Source organism: Protopterus annectens, chromosome 10.part0, assembly GCF_019279795.1.
Source record: "Protopterus annectens isolate FY-2018-M chromosome 10.part0, PAN1.0, whole genome shotgun sequence".
Taxonomy (NCBI): Eukaryota; Metazoa; Chordata; order Ceratodontiformes; family Protopteridae; genus Protopterus; species Protopterus annectens.
The window spans coordinates 861,372,272-861,393,315 of record NC_056744.1 but is presented as its reverse complement, the minus strand read 5'-3'; the positions used below and the strand labels follow the sequence as shown (position 1 = coordinate 861,393,315).

The window sequence follows — 21,044 nt, the reverse complement described above, 5'->3', positions numbered from 1 at the left end:
CGTAAGTTGGATGAACTTTAAAAAAATCACAGTGGGAAGAAGACACTTTAAGGAGAAAATATGGCTACAGCTATAGAAGAAAGGCATGAACAAAATGTTCCAACTTCTTACCCATACTTTGAGTTACATAATTACTTAATATACAGAGTTAAGTAAAGACTGAAAGTAAGTAGTACACTGTAGTTCCAAAACCTTACAGAAACCTACAGATGAGGTTAGCATATAGTTATATCCTTGGAATATACATAGAAATGGAAAAGTTTAAAGCACAGACCCTAGCAAGGTTTTACTGATAAGGAACAATGAAATAAGTTGAGAATTTCAGTGCTGGGTGCCTAAATGCCACAAGACAGCCCCTCACCCAGGTTTCAACATCCTTTAATTCTAATGCCCTTCAAAGAGGTGCCATTTAAAATGTGTTGCTATACACTGCAAGCCATTGGTAAAGACCAGCACTGGCTTAAGTAAATTTTGGTTATTTGGTACTATGTAACTAAGCAGTCTGAGATTATCTGAGATTATCCTAAATATATAAATCTACTTTGAAAACTGACTGCACACTACTGCTATTAAAATCTTCCATCTACTGTATTTCAGTGTCCCTTACTGTTGTGCATCCATCTTTCAATTTTTTATTAAAGATTCTTAAATCAGTAAAACAGAAAATTACAATATGAGAAGTCCACTGGCTCATGTAGGAAGACATCAGTCAGCACCAGATATGATATATTTAAATCTATCCCAATGTTTTGGCAAACTCGCTATATAGCATACTAATATAACATAATAAACTCTTAAAACACAGTTTCTCTCATATATAGTTCCTTCTCTAATGAGTTATCTGTGTTTTGCAATGAATGCTACAAATCACTGCTTGCCTTGAAACCAAGTGAGTTAAGGATGTTCATAATGACAGGATATCAGGGGAAAAGACAGCTCCATTTTTGAATCCCACCAAGATACAATCTGTTATTCTGCTTCTACACACGCTCTGAATTAGAATTTATATACTGGAAAAGTGACATACAGCACTACTTTTACCTCTCTCACCACCAGTAAACAAACGCTCCCAAAATCAGCCAGTTATGAATTTACACTTGGGCTTTCATTTTTTGTTAATGAATTGCTAACTGACTAATCAAAAGCACAACACATGAAAATACACAGAAAAGGTGTGAAGTTCTTGGTCATCTGCACAACTCGCATTTTATTATTCTTAAAGGACAGTCAAGTTCTGAGTTTGCATATTTGTTACCTAAACAAACTCTGCAACAAGCTTTTAACCTGTACATATACCACCAAACCAATATGCAATATTGCCTCATCCTACTTATATACTCCTCCACCCCAAATCTCAGAGACCTACAAATCCTTAGTAATCATATCTCCAGTTTTATTCTACTGTCACCTACAGCTGATCACTGAACACCCCTCTAACTTCCAATTACGGAAAGTACAGACCTTATTCTCCTGAGACTTATCCTGCCTGGTTGCTGCAAAAATGTTCTGTATTATGTAACTCAGTCTGAAATACAGGTTGAAGTAAACAAATGTTAATTCTGCAAAACTTTTTAAACACAGTCTCTGAAGCAAACAAGACACAATACATTTAGCTTTAATACTGTGCAACATCAAAAGACCACTGTATTTACCTGTCTTTTACTGTGGCTGGTGCTTTCTTCACTCCTCCTCAGATTAATGATATGCACTTCATGTGGTAAACCTCTAGTGCCTCTGCTTGCACATCCAGACAACACAGTAAAACTTCCCAGAAAGGCTTGAACAGGGTACTCATCACTGACTGGTGAAAGCACACACTCACTCTTAAACACAGGACCTACATTACAAGATGGGAAATGATAAGGCTGCATTAATTAAGATGCTGACAATGATATAAGCTGCTTTCAGTTCTACAATTAAGAAACTAAAGTTAAATTCTTAGCAGCAAAAACACAGTATGTCTAAAACAGTATAATGACAGTACTGTCATTATACTGTCATTATAATGACAGTACTGTCTATACAGTTTTTAAAAAACAAAACAGCACTATAAAGTAATATATTAAACAGTTAAATCAAAGACAAAGTTTGGACACTAATCCGGACAACTAGAATCCAGACAGCAAATAAGAAGAGTCCGTAGATTGTGTTGAAAAAAGAAGTTATGTACTTACCATAACATTCCATCTGAGTAGCTGTACTTCATTTGTATTCAACCTGTGGGAATACGGATCCGTATCGGACCTGAGCCGGCAAAAATTACTAGCATCAGCTCTGAGCTCCAGACTCCTCCCCTTACCCATAATGCACCTCCACTGCCTTCCATCCCCAGATCGAGTTTGCAGAACTTATACTTAGAACCTGACCTGATAACATACTTGTGACTTATACTACAGCCTGTAGGCTGAACATGCGCCAAGTACCGGGGGAAGGAGGGAGGGATGGTTGAAGAAAAATGAAGTACAACTACTCAGATGGAACGTTATGGTGAGTACATAACTTCTTTATCTGAAGTAGTTTACTTCATTTGGTCTTCAACCTGTGGGACAGAGTCCCCAGCTACTAAACTCCTGGGAGGCCCTCATGGAAGGACATTCCGGAGCACCGTGGAGCCAAAGGATGCTCTCCTTCTAGATGTCAAATCCCATTTTTTATGGGAAATAAACGTATGAGATGAGGACCAAGTAGCTGCAGAGCAAATGTCATTCAAAGACACCCTAGACCAGAAAGCTGCAGACATAGCCACGGATCTAGTGGAATGATCTTTAACCTGACCTGGACGAGTCATGTCTTTGTCCTTCTGGACCTGCAGGATGCATTAAGAAATCCATCTTGCTACAGTGACCTTGGAAATAGGTTTGCCCAAAAAGGGTCTATAAAACGAAACAAACGATCAGATTTACGAAAATTTTTTGTCCTGTGTAAATAGAATCATAACTGTCTATGAACAACCAACATGTGTAGTTTGTATTCCATCCTGTTGGTAAAACTGGGAAAGAACACAGGCAAATTTATAGTCTGATTGATATTGACTGGTGATACCACCTTAGGAAGAAAAGATGGGTTGGTTCGAAGGGAAACTATCTTTAAGAAAAATCATGTATGGGAATTTTATGGACAAGGCCTGTAGTTCCGAAACCCTTCTAGCAGAGGTAATTGCTATCAGAAAAGCTGTTTTCCACGATAGAAATTTTAGATATGCAATTGAGGCAGGCTCAAAAGGCGAAGCGACCAGAGCTTGGAGAACCACAGAAAGGTCCCATGGGGGGGACAGGATCTTTGACCGGGGGGCGCAGCAAAAAAGTGCCTTTAATAAAGGCTTTACACAGTCTAGAAGATGCCAAGGATGCAGAATTCTCACCCACATGAAAATGAGAAATGGCAGCCAACTGAACTTTGACAGTAGAAGAACTAGCTCCATGCTGGAAAATATCAGCTAGAAAATCAAGAATGGTAGAAATAGGAGCTGTAAAAGGATATCAACACCTCTGAGAGGCCCAAAAAGAAAAACGTTTCCATTTGCTGCCATAAACCTTCCTGGTAGAAGACTTATGAGCAGCTACCAAAATAGAAACTTAACTGAGGAGGAAAGTCCAGGAGTCCTAGCAATCACAGGAACTGGAGCAGCCAAGCCGTGAGCTTCAGGCTGTCCAGACTCATATGAGGCACCCCCGATGGGTGTAAAATCAGATCCAGAATGGGATCTAGGATCCAAGGTAGAGCCAGAAGGTGAGACCAAAGGAAGAGAAACCATACCTGGTAAGGCCAGAATGGGGCAATGAAGATCACCTTGCTCCCCAGTTGACAAGCTTTCTGCAGAAACCTCAGAATGAGGAACTGACGGGTAAGCATACAAAAGACCGGAAGGCCAAGCATGGACTAGAGCGTCTCCGCGGGACTCCTCTGGCAAGGGGTTCAGAGTGAAAAACCTGCTGCACTTCGCGTTGGAAGGAGATGCAAAGAGATCACAACAAGGTTGACCCCACTTGTTGAAGATCTGTTCCATTACTGATAGATTCAGAGACCACTCGTAAGGCATCAGAATGGTCCGACTTAGCCTGTCTACTGGAATGCTGGACCATCCTGGAATGTGCGTTGCGATGAGAAAGTGACCAGTGGAGATCACCCATTCCCACACTCTCATGGCCTTGCGACAAAGAGGATAAGATCTGGTCCCTCCCTCTTTGTTGATATACCAGTCTATACACATGTTGTCTGACTGAATGGCAATCATTCCCAGAGGAAGAAAGGCATGAAGGGCCTGCAACACTAGAAGGACCGCCATCATCTCTAGGACATTGACATGCAAGCTGGTCTCTAAGGGGGACCTCAGGCCCTGGACTGTATTGCCCGAACAATGCCCCCCACCCGAGTTGGGAGGCATCAGTGGTCACTGTGGTTTGGGTGGGGGGGGGTAGAACAAAGGATCATCCCTTTAAAATGTCCGGAGAGCTCATCCACCATATGAGGGACAACAGACACACTTGACTCAGGTGGATAGGATAGGTTAGTGGTAAATCCAACAGGAACCAGTGAACCACTAGGATCTACTGAAGAATCCACATGTGTAGCCGAGCACATGGAAGGAGAGCTATGGTTGCCGCCATCGAGCCTAGGGCCCTCAACACTGATTCCATTGTCAGGAGGTGAGAATGGTAAATTAGGGAGACTTGCATCCTGAGGGTTTTGAACTCTCTCAGAGGACAGGAACACTTTGCACTGTAGTGCGTCTGTCCTGGCACCAATGTAATCTATCACTTGTACAGACTCTAGTAGAGACTTGACTGTGTTGATTGTGATACTCAAACTCAAAGCAAGTGTCAGAAAGTAATCCCTGGTTAGGGAAAGTAGACGCCTGGTGGGAGCAGTGAAGAGCTAATCGTCCAGATACAGATAGACCTGAATCCCCTGAAGCCCCATGTGAGCCGCTGTAACTGCCATCACTTTGGTAAATACCCTGGGGGCTGTGGTGAGTCCAAAGGGTAGGGCTCAAAATTGATAATGATTGGCCCTTAGCCGGAAGTGGAGGAACCTCCTGGAGCTTCTGTGCATTTTCGTGATAGTAACCATCCTGGAGATCTAACAAGCACATCCAGTCGCTCTCTTGCAGCTACGGCATGATGGATTGTAGTATGACCATCCGGAACTTTTCTTTGGCAACTGACAGGTTCAGGATAGAGAGGTCCAGGATGGGCCTCAAGTCCCCCATTTTCTTTGGCACCAAAAAGAACCTGGAGCAGAAGCCTGATCCAGACTGATCTGGGGGGACGATTTTGATGGCTCGTTTTCCTAGCAGCTTGGAAATTTCCTGTGCTGCTGCCTCCCTTTGCATGGGTGGAACATCCGGGAGGTGTTTGGGAGGTATGGGGGAACCCACAAAGGGGATAGAATATCCTCTGGATATGATTTGAAGCACCCATCGGTCCATTGTTATGGACTCCCATGCCACTGGGTGCAAGGACAATCATCCCCCGACTGCCTCTAGAGTAGAGCAGCCGGGCAACCCCTCAGGGTTGCTGCCCAGGTCTGTCCGAGAATGGTTCTCGAGACCCGAAGTTTCGCGGACCCCCTCGGTCTCTGGGCAGGTGTCCATTATGTCCCTCTCTGCCTCTAGGGGAAAAAGAGCCCTGAGTGTCCCAGGAATACTAAGACTTCCGGAACCACATCTTCTTTTGCCCTCTCTGGTTCCGGGAAAAGGACCTTTGAGGGTTAGAGAAGCAGATCCCGATGGCAGACGGTGTCTTCCCATCCTTCTCACTCTAGACTAGTGTCTCCTTGACGGTCTTAGCGAAGAGTCGAGCCATCATAAGGGGCATTGGCAAAGGATGCCTTAAAGGGTTCAGTGAACTGGCACAACCTGAGCCAGGCGTTGTGCCTCATGGACACGCCAGACCCAGCCAACCTAGCTGCTCCTTTCATAGCATGGGAGAGGAGTCGCATGGACATAGTTGATACTGCTCTCACAGTGGCCATTTTCGTGGAGAACAAAGCCTTGTCCTCCTGCAACATGGACTTGGGTGGAGACTCCTCCAGCTCCTTCACTAGGTTGCGTTGGGAGTTTCGTGACATGGGCCACGTAGTTCAGCACCCTTATTGAAAAGGTAGCTGAAGCATACACCCACTTCCCTAGGCAGTCCATCATCCATGACTCTCGGTCAGGAGGGTGGACCGAGGAACTTTCCTGAGTTAGTTCCTTGTCTGTGGCTGCTGCTACCTGCTGTCCACTGGGGAGCCCTTATTCCAGGAATGCCTGTCAATAGGGGGACTCAGAACCTTTTCAGGGCACTTGGGGATCAGCTCCATGGTATGTGGTTCCTTCCACACCCGCAAGGTGATCAAATCTACTAAAGGATCCACTGGAGGGGACACCCAGGACATAGACGGACCCATGCCGATAGCCTCCAGAAACACAGACTCATCAGAGGAGGGCTTGGAGTCAGACAAACCTCCCCGTGGGTGCAGGACCTCCATGATGTCTCCAAAGGAAACATCGCTGGAAGGTAATCTTGGGGAGCCCTCCCCATCACCTAAATCTGTGCCCTTGGTTAGGGACTCGGGGTTGTCTAAAAGCCTCCTCTTGCACGTATGCTTGCGAGGCACATCTCTTGTGAGGCTCTCCGGGGAGTGCTTGCAAGCCATCTGTTCCTCTGGGGGAACTGTCTGGGGCTCTTCGGGCACAGGCTGTCCCTCTGGTAAGACAACGGGGGCCGTGGGGGTCTGGGTGCCATGGGGGTCTGGGCGGAGACCGAGGGGGCAGTCAGGGGCTTCGATCCGATGCAGAGGACCCGTTCTACCACTTCAAATGCCGAAGGAGAGCAGACCTCCTGGGAAGCTAATAAGGAGGCTGGTCTCCCCGGATCCAATGCGAGAATCGGAGCTGGACCCAAAGTGGATGGAGCTCCGAGGGAGGGAACCTGGCCCGACAACGTCAGAGCCGATGGAAAACGTTCCACTCCCTCAGATCCAACACCCAGGCTCTGTCTCTAAGAGCGGCTCAGATCCAAACTGGTTGGATCCGAGATGCTCCAGGCAGCTGTCAACGTCGAGGAGGCAAGGACCATCGGCGCTGACCCCCTGACCAAGGCCAACCTCGGAAATGAGAACTGCTGAAGGTCGGATCGGGAAAGGAGAAATGGGCTGAAAAAAGGAAGTGAGCTCACTCCTCCTGAGGGAGGGGGTGCTGGCAAGACCCCCATCTGGATCTGTGTATGGATAAAGTGCCATATCATCTTATCCAAATCCATGTTCGATAAAAAGTGGGTCGACCGAGATGAGGCCACTGACTCCGACCTGGCTGGTCAAGGAACCGAGGCCCAGGAGACTGAATGCGCCTCCCCTGGCTCTGGGGAGAACCTCAGAGACAGGAGCTGAGGGGAGTCACGGGTCCATGCAGACTTGCTTGGGGACGAGTGGTCCAGGGACCTCTTCCTCTTTTCCTTAATCTTTGACTCTCTCCCACTCTCTACCTCTCCTCTGCTCTGCTACCACAGGCTTAGATGCAGGAGTTTGAGTCCCAGCCTGGGAGGGAAGGGAAGCCAGAGGGAGAGAAGTGGGAGAGGCAGCCATTGTGACTGAAGCCGAAGAAGAGGAAGGAGGATTAGTGGCAAGCAGAAGACCTTTGAGGGCCAACTTGGCCTTTCTATCCTTCAAAGCTTGGGGATTAAACCCCGCAGAAATGGAGCATTCCACATTAAGGTGGGCCACACCTAAGCACAACACACACAGAGTGTGGCCATCCGCTGGGGAGAGCTTATGGCCACACACTGTGCAGCGCTTAAAGATAAGCTTTTCAGCCACACTATCAAACAAGAAGCCTTAAAAAAAGAAAGACAGACCAAAAACTTTCTTTCTTTAGACTAATAACACACCCACTCACCACACTAGATGGGAGGAGCACCACAGACAAACTACTCTAAACTAACTACAAACCTACACTTGACGCCAAAGCGATGGGAGGGGAGAAAGGGTACTTATACTAACCTGAAACGGCTAAAAGTAACAGAACATTTAGAAAAACTTACAATCAGAATCACCCTGCTAGCTGGAGCTCTAGAGACACGATGTTTTACAAATCACCGCAAACATGTTCTCGGGATAGAAGGCAGTGGAGGTGTACTATGGGTAATGGGAGGAGTCTGGAGTTCGGAGCTGATGCTAGTAATATTTGCCGGATCGGATCCAATACAGATCCATATTCCCACAGGTTGAATACCAAATGAAGTAAACTACTTCAGATATATTACTTTGTTCTCCCAAGTTCCAGTCGTGGTAGTGCCTGAACACACAGCTGACAGAAAATTGGTTCTGGAAAGTAAACAGTGACAGGAAGCAAATATAAATGTAACATCTCTATATCAGAGTTTTACTACTTGCAGGAAGAGTGATGCAATAATGCAGAAGCAAAGAATTCTACATATCAGCACTATACATAATTCTTTAAATTTGCACACGAGTTGAAAGGAGAAATTACTTCCCAGCTTCGCTTCCTCTCAAAGAAATTACTATGATAGATTCGTAATGCATTTTAAGAAGAGAAGTAAATAGCACACGTTCCTATGGATGGATCCAGACTGTAAAATGCTTAAAGGTAAAGCTACACCCAGAACTTGATAAAGCATGTATTTTTCACACATCCTGATATTCTGTGCTACACCAATGTATCAAAAACACTTTTTATGTTTGTTGTTCTGCTTAATTTGTTATACTCCTAATAGCTACTATGGAGACTACCATATTGTTGTGATTTATTTTCATTTTTTTATTTCTATTTATCGATTTTGGTGTAGTCCTCCTGTTCCCACAATGCAGTTTGTGTTTCCATCATATGACATAATAGATGTAATAAATGAAGTGCGATTTTTAAAACTCTTTCCTACATTTAGTTACAGTGGTGATGCTAGTTCTATGTTCTCAGACTGACAGTAGAAAAGTACAGTTGTGTACCTACCATAAATGTAGATGTTAGAGTGTATTCACTGTTGCAGTCATTACACTTAGGTTATCCTGCTGGCAGGCGACCCGCAGTCAGCCCGAGTTCCAAAGTCTTGGTCCGGCGTCGGTTGCTGTCGCTTCTTCCCTGTCGTCAGTGCGCCAGGGGTATAAAAGTTGCAACCGACTCCATTTTCTTCAGTTTTTCTTGCCCCAGATGTCAGGTGCCCCCAGATAGGAAGGCTGTAAAGATAAAAATATGCCAAAAAAACATGCATATATTACTATAAACATTTCCTTCATCTACAAGCAAATACACCACATAGGTTGTATAGAGATGAGAAATACAGAAAGTCCCAGCAAAGAAAAGGGGGATGGTGGGTGGGTAACCTGGACTGCAACAGTGAATACACTCGAACATCTACATTTATGGTAGGTACACAACTGTACTATGTTCATCATGTTTCACTGTTGCAGTCATTACACTTGGGTAGAATCCCAAAGCTGAGGTTGGGTGGCTGGGTCTAAATTGGATTTGGTGAGGCTAACAAGCCCTGCAGAACTGCAGATGCAAAGCCTGCTCTGGATTTAGAGTAGAGAGGTAGGTGGTAGTGCTTGGTGAAAGTGTGCACTGAGCTCCAGGTTGCAGCTTCTAAAATGTCTTTGGTTGGTACTCCTCTGAGGAAAGCTGCTGAAGTGGCTGCTGTTCTGGTAGAATGAGTCCTAATGCCCTTAGGCACTGATTTGCCATTTTGTGCATAACAGAAGTGGATGCAGTGTCCTATCCATTTGGAGATTGTCTGCTTTGTAATAGGCTTTCCTTGTGAACCTGCAGCATATGCTACAAACAGTTGCTCAGTTTTTCTGAAAGCTTTTGTTTTGTCCAAGTAGAATCATAGCTGCCTGTGTATATCCAAAGAGTGCAGAAGTTTTTCCCCTTTACTCTGGGGATTTGGGTAGAAAGTAGGTAAATTAATGGTTTGGTTTAAGGCCACATTGGAGACCACTTTTGGCATGAATGTTGGGTTTGTCCTAAACAAAACCCTGTCCTGATGAAAAATGAGGAAAGGTTCCACAGCCATCAATGCCTGTAACTCTGAGACTCTTCTTGCTGAAGTAATTGCTAGGAGCAGAGCAGTTTTCCATCACAAGAATTTTAGATCAGCTGTGCTGGCTGGTTCAAAAGGAGGCAGTGTTAGTTTTTCTAAAACAAAATTGAGGTCCCAAGTAGGTACTGGTGCTCTCCTTGGGGGCCTGATATTTTTTTCCCCTCTGAGGTACTGTCATAGTAGAGGATGTGAAAAAATAGGAGGATCCGTATTGTAATGAGCTGAAATGGCAGAGGCATGGATCTTAATAGATGAAAAGGATAGGCCTTTGTCCAACATCTCAGTTAGGTATTGCAAAATCTGAGGTATATTACGGACAAGTGGTTCAAGTCCTTGTGCCTGGTTCCAAGAACAGAAGCTCTTCCATTTTTCTGCATTAGATTTCCTAGTGCTGGGCCTCCTGGCTTCCAAAATAACATCCGTAACAGCTTTAGAGAGAGGTGCAGTCTTGAGTGGCTACATTATCTGCCATGCTGCCAGGTTTAAGGTTCTGAGTTGACTGTGTAGAATCTGATTGTTTTGTTGTGTCAGAAGATGAGGGATTTGAGGTAGAGGCCAAGGTGGGCCTTGGGACAAACTCTTTAGGATTGGGTACCAGTGCTGGCGTGGCCAGTCTGGTGAAATCAGGATCATTTCTGGCTTTTCTTGTCTGACTTTTAGTAGCACCTTGGTGAGAAGAGGCATCGGAGGGAAGGCATAGGCTGTCAGGCCTTTCCAGCTGAATGATAGAGTATCCACTTTCCATGCTTGAGAGTGATAAGTTCTTGTGCAATAGTTCTGTATTTGGCAATTGTGAGGGGAGACAAAAAGATCTATGTCTGGGCGTCCCCATTCCCTTGTTATCATGCTGAACACTTGTGGATTTAGTTTCCATTCGTGAGGATCCATGAGATTTCTGCTTAGTTCGTCTGCCAGTGTATTTTTTGTTCCTGGCAGGAATTGTGTTTGCAGATGTACTTGGTAGGTCAGTGCTGTGTTCCACAAAGTCATGGCTTGTCTGCATAGGGGGTAGGAATGTGTGCCCCCTTGCTTGTTTATGTACCACATAACTGTGGTATTGTCTGTTTATTAATAGCTGTCCTGGATGTATTAGGTCCTTGAAGACTGTCAGGGTATTCTGTACAGCTAGCATCTCTTTTTAATTGATGTGAAGATGCATTTGTTCCTTGGACCATGTGCCCTGAATACATTTTCCTGCGATATGTGTTCCCGAGGCATAATCCAAAGCATCCGTTGTTATTGTCTGCCTGGCTGTAGGTAAGGTGAAAGGCTGTCCCTTGTTGTGGTGACAGGCCTGGGACCACCATCGAAACTCCTGTTGTAGGCAGGGAATCAAGGTTATGACTGTCTCTAAGCTGTGGCAATGCTGAGTCCAAACACTTTTTAGATACCATTGTAGTTCCCTCATATGCAGTTTTGCATATGGAATTAGTAGAATGCAGGATGCCATGAAGCCCAGGGCCTGCAAAACTTTTCTTGCAGGGAGCTGGGTCTTTGCTTCCATCATTTGAAAGTAATGAGTCAGTTGCCTTTGTTTGTCTGGTGAGAGATAAGCCATCTGGGCAGTTGTATTTAAGCTTGCACCCAGGAATATTATCTCTTGAGAGGGCACTAGTTTTGATTTTTTTTTGTTTACTGTGTACCCTAGGCAAATTAGCAATCTTTTTACAAACGCCAGGTGCTTTAGAAGAATGTCCTTGCTCTCTGCTTGAATAAGGCAGTCGTGCAAGTAGGGATATATTTGAATTCGAAATCTGAAAAGATGCCAGCAAATAAAACCAATAACCAAGAAAAACGCTGGAAGCCCCCAATGAAGGAACGTGTCCAAAAAATGTGAAAGAATCCAAGTAGAATAAAATTGACCAAGTTTTAATAGCTCCACGTAATCACATACACATTGCACATAAACGCTTTCAGTGAAATAACTGCGTTTTCGTAAAAACTTCATCAGACAAAGCAAAACCAGTAAAAACAATTTAAATAGTTAATTCAAATGAAACTTCTGATTCTCCATTGGTTCATATGTTAATTAAATAATTGATTCACAAATGAAAACATTTCTTTAAAGCAATATACTTTGTGTATAGTATGTAAAATGTGTGACTATATAAAATAATGCTTGAATATATATGTGTATTTTTAATATATTGATATAAAAAATGTATATAATATATATATATTTAAAAATGTATGAGTATGTATATGTGGAATTTATATATATGAAAATTAATAATAAAATATAATAAATATGTATAAAAACAGTAATGAATTTATCAAATAATTTATAACTTGGCTTGCCTTAGTTTTAACACTGGTTTGATGGAAATGGCATCATTTAGTCCAGGGGGAGTAGTTGCATCCAAGGTAATTTGCCAAAAGAGTTCTCGGTACTCTAACCGAGTCTCCCACATACCCCCCTGATATCCTTGTTCAACTACTTCTAAAACAAAAAATAAATATGTAGTTTCTTGACAAGTAATTTTGTGACGATATAATGCATTTGTATGATTTTGTTTACTGATTTCATAGTAATGTTCGTAGATGCGTGCTTTCAATTTCCTTTCAGTCTTGCCGACATAAAAGGAACAACATGATTTACATAAGGCAATATACACTAATCCATGAGTATGACAGTTGGCAAAACAGTTACTATGCAATATTCTGTGTCTACTAGTCAAATCCAACTTGGATCCATTAAACAAATAACAGCACTGGGAACAAGACCCACATTTAAAGGTGCCTACCCTTACTCGACATCTATTTCTAGTTTTGTTCTCAAAAATATTTTTGAAATTTGAGTCCCTTCTGTAGGTAAATATTAAGGGAATATCCCGTAAAGGTTCTAAATCTGTAAATTCAAGGAATTTTTTCCATTCCCTGCCAACTACATTCTTGATGACACTTGAATCTCCGTTATAGTCCAAAACAAAAATATCATGTCTGTTGTTGACAGTATTTGATAAGGTACCAGGTGTGATAGAAATATCCTGTCCCAGTATGGGAAGAAATCTATCTACCCTGCCTTTGATAACTTCCTGTTTAATTTCATTCAACAGTGGTAGTGGGTAACCCCTGTCAGCAAACATATTACATACATGATCACATTCTAATAAAAATTCGTGGTCTTCTGATGTCATCCGACTTATTCTGACAAGTTGCCCTTTGATTAAGTTTTTCTTTTGAAAAAAAGGGTGACCACTATGAAAATGCAGGTAAGAATTGGAAAATGTCGGTTTCCTATATACCCTAGAAGAAAATCTACCATTTAATTTGGAAATATTAACATCCAAATAATTGAATGTATCATGATCCACTTGGTAAGTAAAATCCAAAAAACTAGTAGTATTTTTAATATATGACAAAAATTCCAAGAATTTGTCTTCCCCTGCTGTCCAGAATATACAAATGTCATCTAAAAAACGTTTGTATAAAATCCAGCAATCATGGTATCTACTATTGAGTACAAAACTATGCTCCCACCAAGACATGACAATGTTGGCACTCCACAAATGTTTTCATTTGTGAATCAATTATTTAATTAACATATGAACCAATGGAGAATCAGAAGTTTCATTTGAATTAACTATTTAAATTGTTTTTACTGGTTTTGCTTTGTCTGATGAAGTTTTTACGAAAACGCAGTTGTTTCACTGAAAGCGTTTATGTGCAATGTGTATGTGATTACGTGGAGCTATTAAAACTTGGTCAATTTTATTCTACTTGGATTCTTTCACATTTTTTGGACACGTTCCTTCATTGGGGGCTTCCAGCGTTTTTCTTGGTTATATATTTGAATTCCTTTTTGCCTGCAAAATGCAATTACTGGTGCCAGGCATTTTGTGAAGACCCTGGGCGCAGTAGATAAGCCAAAGGGCAGTGCAGAGAATTGGTAATGTATTGAGCCTGCTATGAATCTGAGGTATCTTCTGCACAATTGTCTGATTGGGACATGCAGGTATGCCTCCTTGAGATCCAAAGTAACTAGCCAAGCTTCCTTGCCCAGCATGGGCAGAAGTTGTTGCAGTGTTAACATTTTGAATTTTGGAACATCCAGGAAAGTATTTAGGATTGACAGGTCCAGTATTGGTCTCCAGGCTTTGTCTTTTCTGGGTACTAAGAAATGTTTTGAGTAAAATCCTTGTCCCTGTTCTTCTTGTGGAACTTTTTGAATAGCTCCCATGTCCATAAGAGCAGCATTCTGTTTTTGTGCCTCTGCCCATTGATTTTGTGGCAGGTCTGGCATACGTTTTAGTTTGGGAAGCATGTGGAAGTGGAACCTGTAACCCTGAGAAACAATATTCAGCACCCATTGGTCCTGGGTGATCATGTGCCAATTTTTTGAAAAATGTGCTAGCTTCCCCCCTAGGGGTGCTGTCAACAGGTAAGCGCTTGACATTTGCAGAGGGAAGTCATTGTGACTGTTTCCTATGAGGTTGTGATTTTTCTTCTCCTTTGGGGGTTGAAGCACCCCATTGTTTAGGCCTGTAGCAGCCTTGGGGCTGAGATCTGCCTCTTGGGCATCTGTATCTGCCTCTTTGTGGCCTGTCTGACACTGGAAAGGACCAATTTTTTGAAGGCCAATTTCTGCTAAATCTAGGAGGTTGTACCTGTAAGAAATCTTTCACCTTTTGCATTGACTTTGCTTTATCCTCCATTTTCTTTAACACCTCTTCTGCCTTAACACCAAACAAAGTATCATGCTGTAATGGAGCATCCAATAATTTTACTTTAACATGGTCAGGTAAACTTTGTTCTTTCAACCAAGCATGCCTTCAAATAACAGAGCCTGTAACTGCGGCTCTACAAGAAGCCTCTAATGAATCAAAGCCACATTGCAGAGTATGCTTTCCCACTTGTTCAACTGCATGCAATAAATCCTACATTTCTTTACTGTCAGGACTTTCTGTATTTGTAACCATTTTCTGCTTTAACAATGACATGAGGTACTGTTGATATTTAAGCAAAAAATTGATAGTTTAAAGCTCTTACAGCTAAAGTGGAAGAAGTGTAAACTTTTTCCCCCATCTGTCCAGAGCTCTAGAATCCCCTATCTGAGGGGACAGGATTTTTGGCAGTGGAAGCCTTAACCCCTTTAGGACCCTGAGAAATTGCTTCTGGGTCTGCAGTGGGGTATTTGTAAAAATTTATGAGAGTCAGGGACTCTGTAGTACCTGTCTGGCTTTACTAGTGCAGGGGAATCTGGAGACAGACTGGATTCAGTAAAAACATCATCTACAATATCAAGCACAGAGGGGATAGCCAGGGGCCTGTGCTGTGGCAATAAAAGGAAATCTCTGAGCCTTTTCTTGGATTCTGAATAATCCTGTCTCTCCCAATGGAAATGCTCCCTCATGGTGTGCAGGGTTTCCCCAAAAGAATAATCCTCAGGCGGTGAGGCAGAAGGAATGGACTCTTCTGCATCAGAGTCCTCATAGGGAGGGAGAGAATATCCCTGATCATAAGAGGTTGTTGTATCTTTCGGCTTTTCCTGGTTAGAGATCACCACAGTGGAACTCCGGTCCGCTAATGATTGGCAGTAGATTTTTACATACAGAGTTGCCAGCCCTAACGTACAACCTTCAACGAAGGTACGCCCATTCACGCATGTCTCCACACAGAAGACAATTTAGCTGAGAATCGAACAGGACAACGTCTTTCTGTGAGGAGACAACGCTACCGCAGCACCACCAGCGTAGCTATCCCTGATCAGAAGAGGAATAAGAGGAAATGGAAACCTGATTAGAGGAATCATAATCAGTGTCTTGCCTAGGCCTTTTGTCAGGAGAGGGATGGGAGCCCCTGATTAAAGTAATAAGGTCTTTGGCCATTTTAAGCATCTGTTTCTTTGGCTTGAATGACTGTTCTGGAGAATGTTGCACTTGTTTCCTTGTCTTTAATGGAGTTTTTGACTTTGCCTTTGATGCAGTAGTAGCCTTAATTGTAAGCTGTGAAGGTCTGAAAACACCCTCAGAAGCTGGTGCCTGCTCAGCGGCTCCGGACCCATACGAAGGTATAGTTTCCATAGGCCCAATACCTTGAGTTTCCACAGGCCTCGGAGTCTCCACGTGGCTGTTGGTTACAGCCTGTGGCTCTGAGGTAGCGGGTGTCAGGGGCTGTGAAAGAGCCTCACTGAGAACTGGTTCGACTGGCCTACAAGAGGCTTCATCGTGGGTTTTGGACCTCGGATGCTTGTCTTTTTCTTTGTCTTTGCGTTTTTTATAAATTCCGGTCGTCGGTTGTTCCGACAGCATTATATAATTAAATCTTCGTCCAAAATAATGCAAAGCATTAGTAGTGCGTTTATTGAATCTAGCACAAAACCGACAACTAGTAACGTCGTGGTCAGGGCCTATGCAAGGAATACAGTAAGAGTGAAAGTCCTTATGAGGTATTTGCTTCCCACAAGAAATACAATTATTAACTTTTGCTGACATCGGTCTGGAGCAAGAAAACGTTTCCCCAACAGGGTACTTAGCTTTACTAAAGACTTCGGTTCTGAAATTCAATTTTGAAAATCTCAGGAGTCGGGCGACCGGCACTTGCAAACTGCTTTTGCTTCGGGTACCGCGCAGCAAGAAAGACTGAAGAAAATGGCGTCAGTTGCAACTTTTATACCCCTGGCGCACTGACATCAGGGAAGAAGTGACAGCAACCGACGCCGGACCAAGACTTTGGGACTCGGGCCGACTGCAGGTCGCCTGCCAGCAGGATAACCCAAGTGTAATGACTGCAACAGTGAAACACGATGAACATCAGTTTTTTAACTGAATTACTTCAATTTGTACTAAGTGTATGCTGATAAAATATTTTCACGTTTGATTTAAAACTCCAACATGAAGTAGGTGAAATGCAGGGTTCTGACAAGTATTCAGAGTTATAGTTCTTGCCAATTTCCTGACCCCCCCCCCCATTGTTAGGTGTTAGGTGTTGTACATTGTCAGGAAATGAAAACAGCTCTGTATACTCATCTGTGACCGATAGCTGCCATTTCATACAGCTGGTACTACAAATAAAATACTACTTATAATTTTTCATAATGTTATTTTCTACAGCTGCAATGCTTGACTGTCCAAAACATACAGTATAACTTACCTCTGTTCTTCTCATAAAGATTTACTGAACTCACCCTAAATAACTATATGGAAAAAGAGTTCTACTTTAAATGGTATGTATGCTTTGTAACATCTTATTAGCCTCAACAAGAAACAGCCTCAGGAAGTAAAACACTAGATGGCAAGGCTGGCCTCAGATGAAACTAAGTCGTAGACAAAAGGCTCTATGGTGCCCCCACTGTCCACTGTTCCCTCCTTGCTGCACCCCCAGTTCCCCTCCCCTCTCCAGATTACTTCTTATTTTCTCACATTTTGTCTTATCTTCCGCTTTTTGCAGTCTGCTTTACTGTATCCTTTAAAAACATTCTAAAAGGCCAATACTGCACTGTAATAACCGTGGAGGAAATAGCTACATCAAGCCAGAGATCTGCAGAATCGCAGACCCCAGGAGCCACGACATTCTATATGCTCTGAGATGCATTTTAGAGCTTTTTTCAACCTCTGCATCTAAATGATGGCCTGTATGGAAATTATAACAAAGAAAAAAAATGCGGTTTTATTCTTCAGCTTTTTCCTGCATCCTTTCAACACACACCCTAACTGGCCAAGACTACATGGTAAAGTACAGTTGTGAACACTTACCATAAATGTAGATGTTCAAGTGTATTCACTGTTGCAGTCATTACATTTTGGGTAATATGCTGCCAGGTTGCCCTCAGTCGGCCTGAATTCCAAACTCTTGGGTCCTGCGTCGGTTGCTGTCTTCTCTTCCATGACATCAGGGGTATAAAATATGCAGCCGACACCATTTTCTTTTGTTTTTCTTGCCCCCGATGTCAGGTGCCCTGGACTGCAACAGTGAATACACTCGAACATATACATTTATGGTAAGTGTACACAACTGTACTATGTTCTTCGTGTTTCACTGCTGCAGTCATTACATTTGGGTAGAATCCTAAAGCTATGGTTGGGAGGCTGGAGCTAAACAGTATTAGGTGCGACTATAAGGCCCTGCAGCACTGCAGTGGCAAAGCCTGCCCTGGACTTAGAGTAGAGAGGCAAATGATAATGCTTTGTAAAGGTGTGAACAGAACTCCAAGTTGCAGCCTCTAGAATATCTTTGGTTGGTACTCCTCTGAGAAAGGCTGCTGAAGTAGCTGCAGCTCTGGTGGAATGAGACCTAATGACCTTGGGCACAGGTTTACCATGGTGTAAGCAGCAGAAACGGATGCAGTGGCTTATCCACTTTGAAATTGTCTGCTTTGTAATAGCCTTTCCTTCTGATCCTGCAGCATATGACTCTAGCAATTGCTCAGTTTTTCTTAGAGCTTTAGTCCTGCTCAAGTAGAATCTTAGCTGCCTGTGTATGTCCAAGGAATGCAGAATTCTCTCCCCCTTGTTCTGTGGATTTGGATAAAAGGTTGGCAGATGAATTGTTTGGTTAAGAGCCACACTGGAACCACCTTAGGCATAAAAGTAGGATTTGTCCTCAGAGACACTCTGTCTGGGTAAAATATAATAAAAGGCTCTACAGCCATGAGGGCCTGTAGCTCTGACACTCTTCTTGCTGAAGTAATTGCTAGTAGCAGAGCTGTTTTCCAGGATAAGAACTTTATATCAGCAGTAGCAGCTGGTTCAAATGGATGCAGGGTGAGCTTTTCCAACACATAATTGAGGTCCCATGCAGGTAATGGTGATCTTCTAGGAGGCCTTAAATTTTTGGCTCCTCTAAGATACTGCTTTAGTAAAGGATGAGAAAAAAATGGTGGCTCTGTATTGTAATGAGCCGAAATGGCAGAGGCATGGATTTTAATCGATGAGAAAGATAGGCCTTTGTCAAGCATCTCAGTTAAGTATTGTAATATTTGAGGAATATTTGGTTCTGCTGTATCAGTTCCTTGTGCTGGATTCCAAGCACAGAATTTCTTCCATTTGTCAGCATAAGATTTTCTAGTACTAGGCCTTCTGGCTTCCAAAATGACATCCATCACAGCTTTACTGAGAGGTGTTGTTTGTATAACTACATGATCAGCCATGCTGACAGGTTCAGTGTCTGTAGTTGATTGTGCAGGATTGGATTGTTTTGCTGGGACAGTAGTTGATGTCTTTGAGGTAAGGTCCAAGCTGGGTATTGAGACAAGTTCCTTAGGACTGGGTACCAGTACTGGTGGGGCCAGTCTGGGGCAATTAGTATCATCTTTGGTTTCTCTTGTCTGACTTTTAGGAGGACCTTGGGGAGAAGAGGCAGAGGAGGAAAGGCGTAAACTGATAGGTTTTTCCACCTGAAGGATAGGGCGACCACTTTCCATGCTTGTCTGTGATAAGTCCTTGTGTAGAATCTTTTCAATTGATAATTTTGAGAAGAGGCAAATGGATCTATGTCTGGGCTCCCCCATTTCTCTGTTATCATGCTGAAGACTTGTGGATTTAGTTTCCACTCGTGAGGATCCATAATGTTTCTGCTTAAATCATCTGCCAGTGTATTTTGTTTTCCTGGCAGGAACTGAGCTTGAAGATGTATTTGGTAGGTCAAAGCTGTGTCCCACAGTGCCATGTCTAATCTGCAAAGGGGGTATGAGTGTGTGCCCCCTTGTTTGTTTATATACCACATGACTGTGGTGTTGTCCATCTTTATCAGTAGTTGTCCTGAATGAAGTAAGTCCTTGAAGGCTGTTAGGGCATTTTGAACAGCTAGCATCTCTTTCTGGTTGATATGTAGATGCATTTGTTTTGGGGTCCATATGCCCTGAATGCATCTTCCTGCCATGTGGCCCCCCAGGCATAATCCAATGAGTCTGTTGTTAAGGTTTGGCTGGCAGGGGGGAGAGTGAAGGCCTGTCCCATGTTTTGGTGACATGCTTTTGCCCACCATAGAAACTCCTGTTGTAGGCAGGGAATGAGAGGAATCATTGCTTCCAGACTGAGAATGTTGACTCCATAAACTTTTTAGGTACCATTGAAGTTTCCTCATATGCAGTCTTGCATATGGAATCAGTAGGATGCAGGATGCCATGAAGCCTACAACCTGCGGAATATGTCTTGCAGATAACTGGGTTTTGGTTGCCATCAGTTTGAAGTAAGTAGTCAGTTGCCTTTGTTTGTCTGGAGTGAGGTAAGCCATCTGGGCAGTTGTATTCAAGGTTGCACCCAGGAATGTTATCTTTTGAGAGGGTACCAGTTGTGATTTCTTTTCATTTATTGTGTACCCTAGGCATGTTAGAATCCTTTTCACAAATGCCAGGTGGAGAAGAAGAGTGTCCTTGTTCTCTGCTTGAATGAGACAGTCGTCCAAGTAAGGATATATTTGTATACTTTTTTGCCTGCAAAATGCAATTACTGGTGCCAGGCACTTTGTAAAGACCCTGGGCGCAGTAGATAAGCCAAAGGGCAGTGCAGAGAACTGGTAATGCATTAAGCCAGCCTTGAATCTGAGGTATCTTCTGCACGATTGTCTTATTGGGACATGCAGGTTCGCCTCTTAGTCACCAGCCAAGCATTTTTGCCCAACATGGACAGAAGCTGCTGCAAAGTCAGCAATTTGAATTTTGGAATGTCCAGGTATGTGTTCAAAATCGATAATTCCAGTATTGACCGCCAGGCCTTGTCCTTTCTGGGTACCAAGAACAGTCTTGAGTAAAAACCTTCTCCTATTTCCTGTTCTGGTACTGTATGCATGGCCCCCATATCCATGAGGGATGTAACCTGATTATGTGCCTCTGCCCCATTGAGGTTTTGGCAGATCTGGCCAACCATTTGCCATTGGCAGAGTGTGGAAATGAAATCTGTATCCCTGTGATACGATGTTTAGTACCCACTTGTCCTGGGTTATTTACTGCCAATTTTGAGCAAAAAGTGCTAATTTCCCCCCAATGGGAGTTGCCAAAAGATAAGTGCTTGGTGTAAGCAGAGGGAAGTCATTTGGATTGCTTTCTGTAGGTTTGCGCTTTATCTCCTC

General features: G+C 43.2%; 1 protein-coding gene across 1 annotated transcript in view; it reads right to left on the bottom strand.

Moving 5' to 3' along the window:
- Positions 1–21,044, bottom strand: part of TGFBR3 (transforming growth factor beta receptor 3) — a 2,354,992-nt gene that overhangs the window by 1,840,630 nt on the left and 493,318 nt on the right. Inside the window, exon 3 of the mRNA XM_044085660.1 lies at positions 1,653–1,837. Coding sequence (XP_043941595.1) covers positions 1,653–1,837 — 185 coding nt within the window. The remainder of the gene's footprint in view (positions 1–1,652; positions 1,838–21,044) is intronic.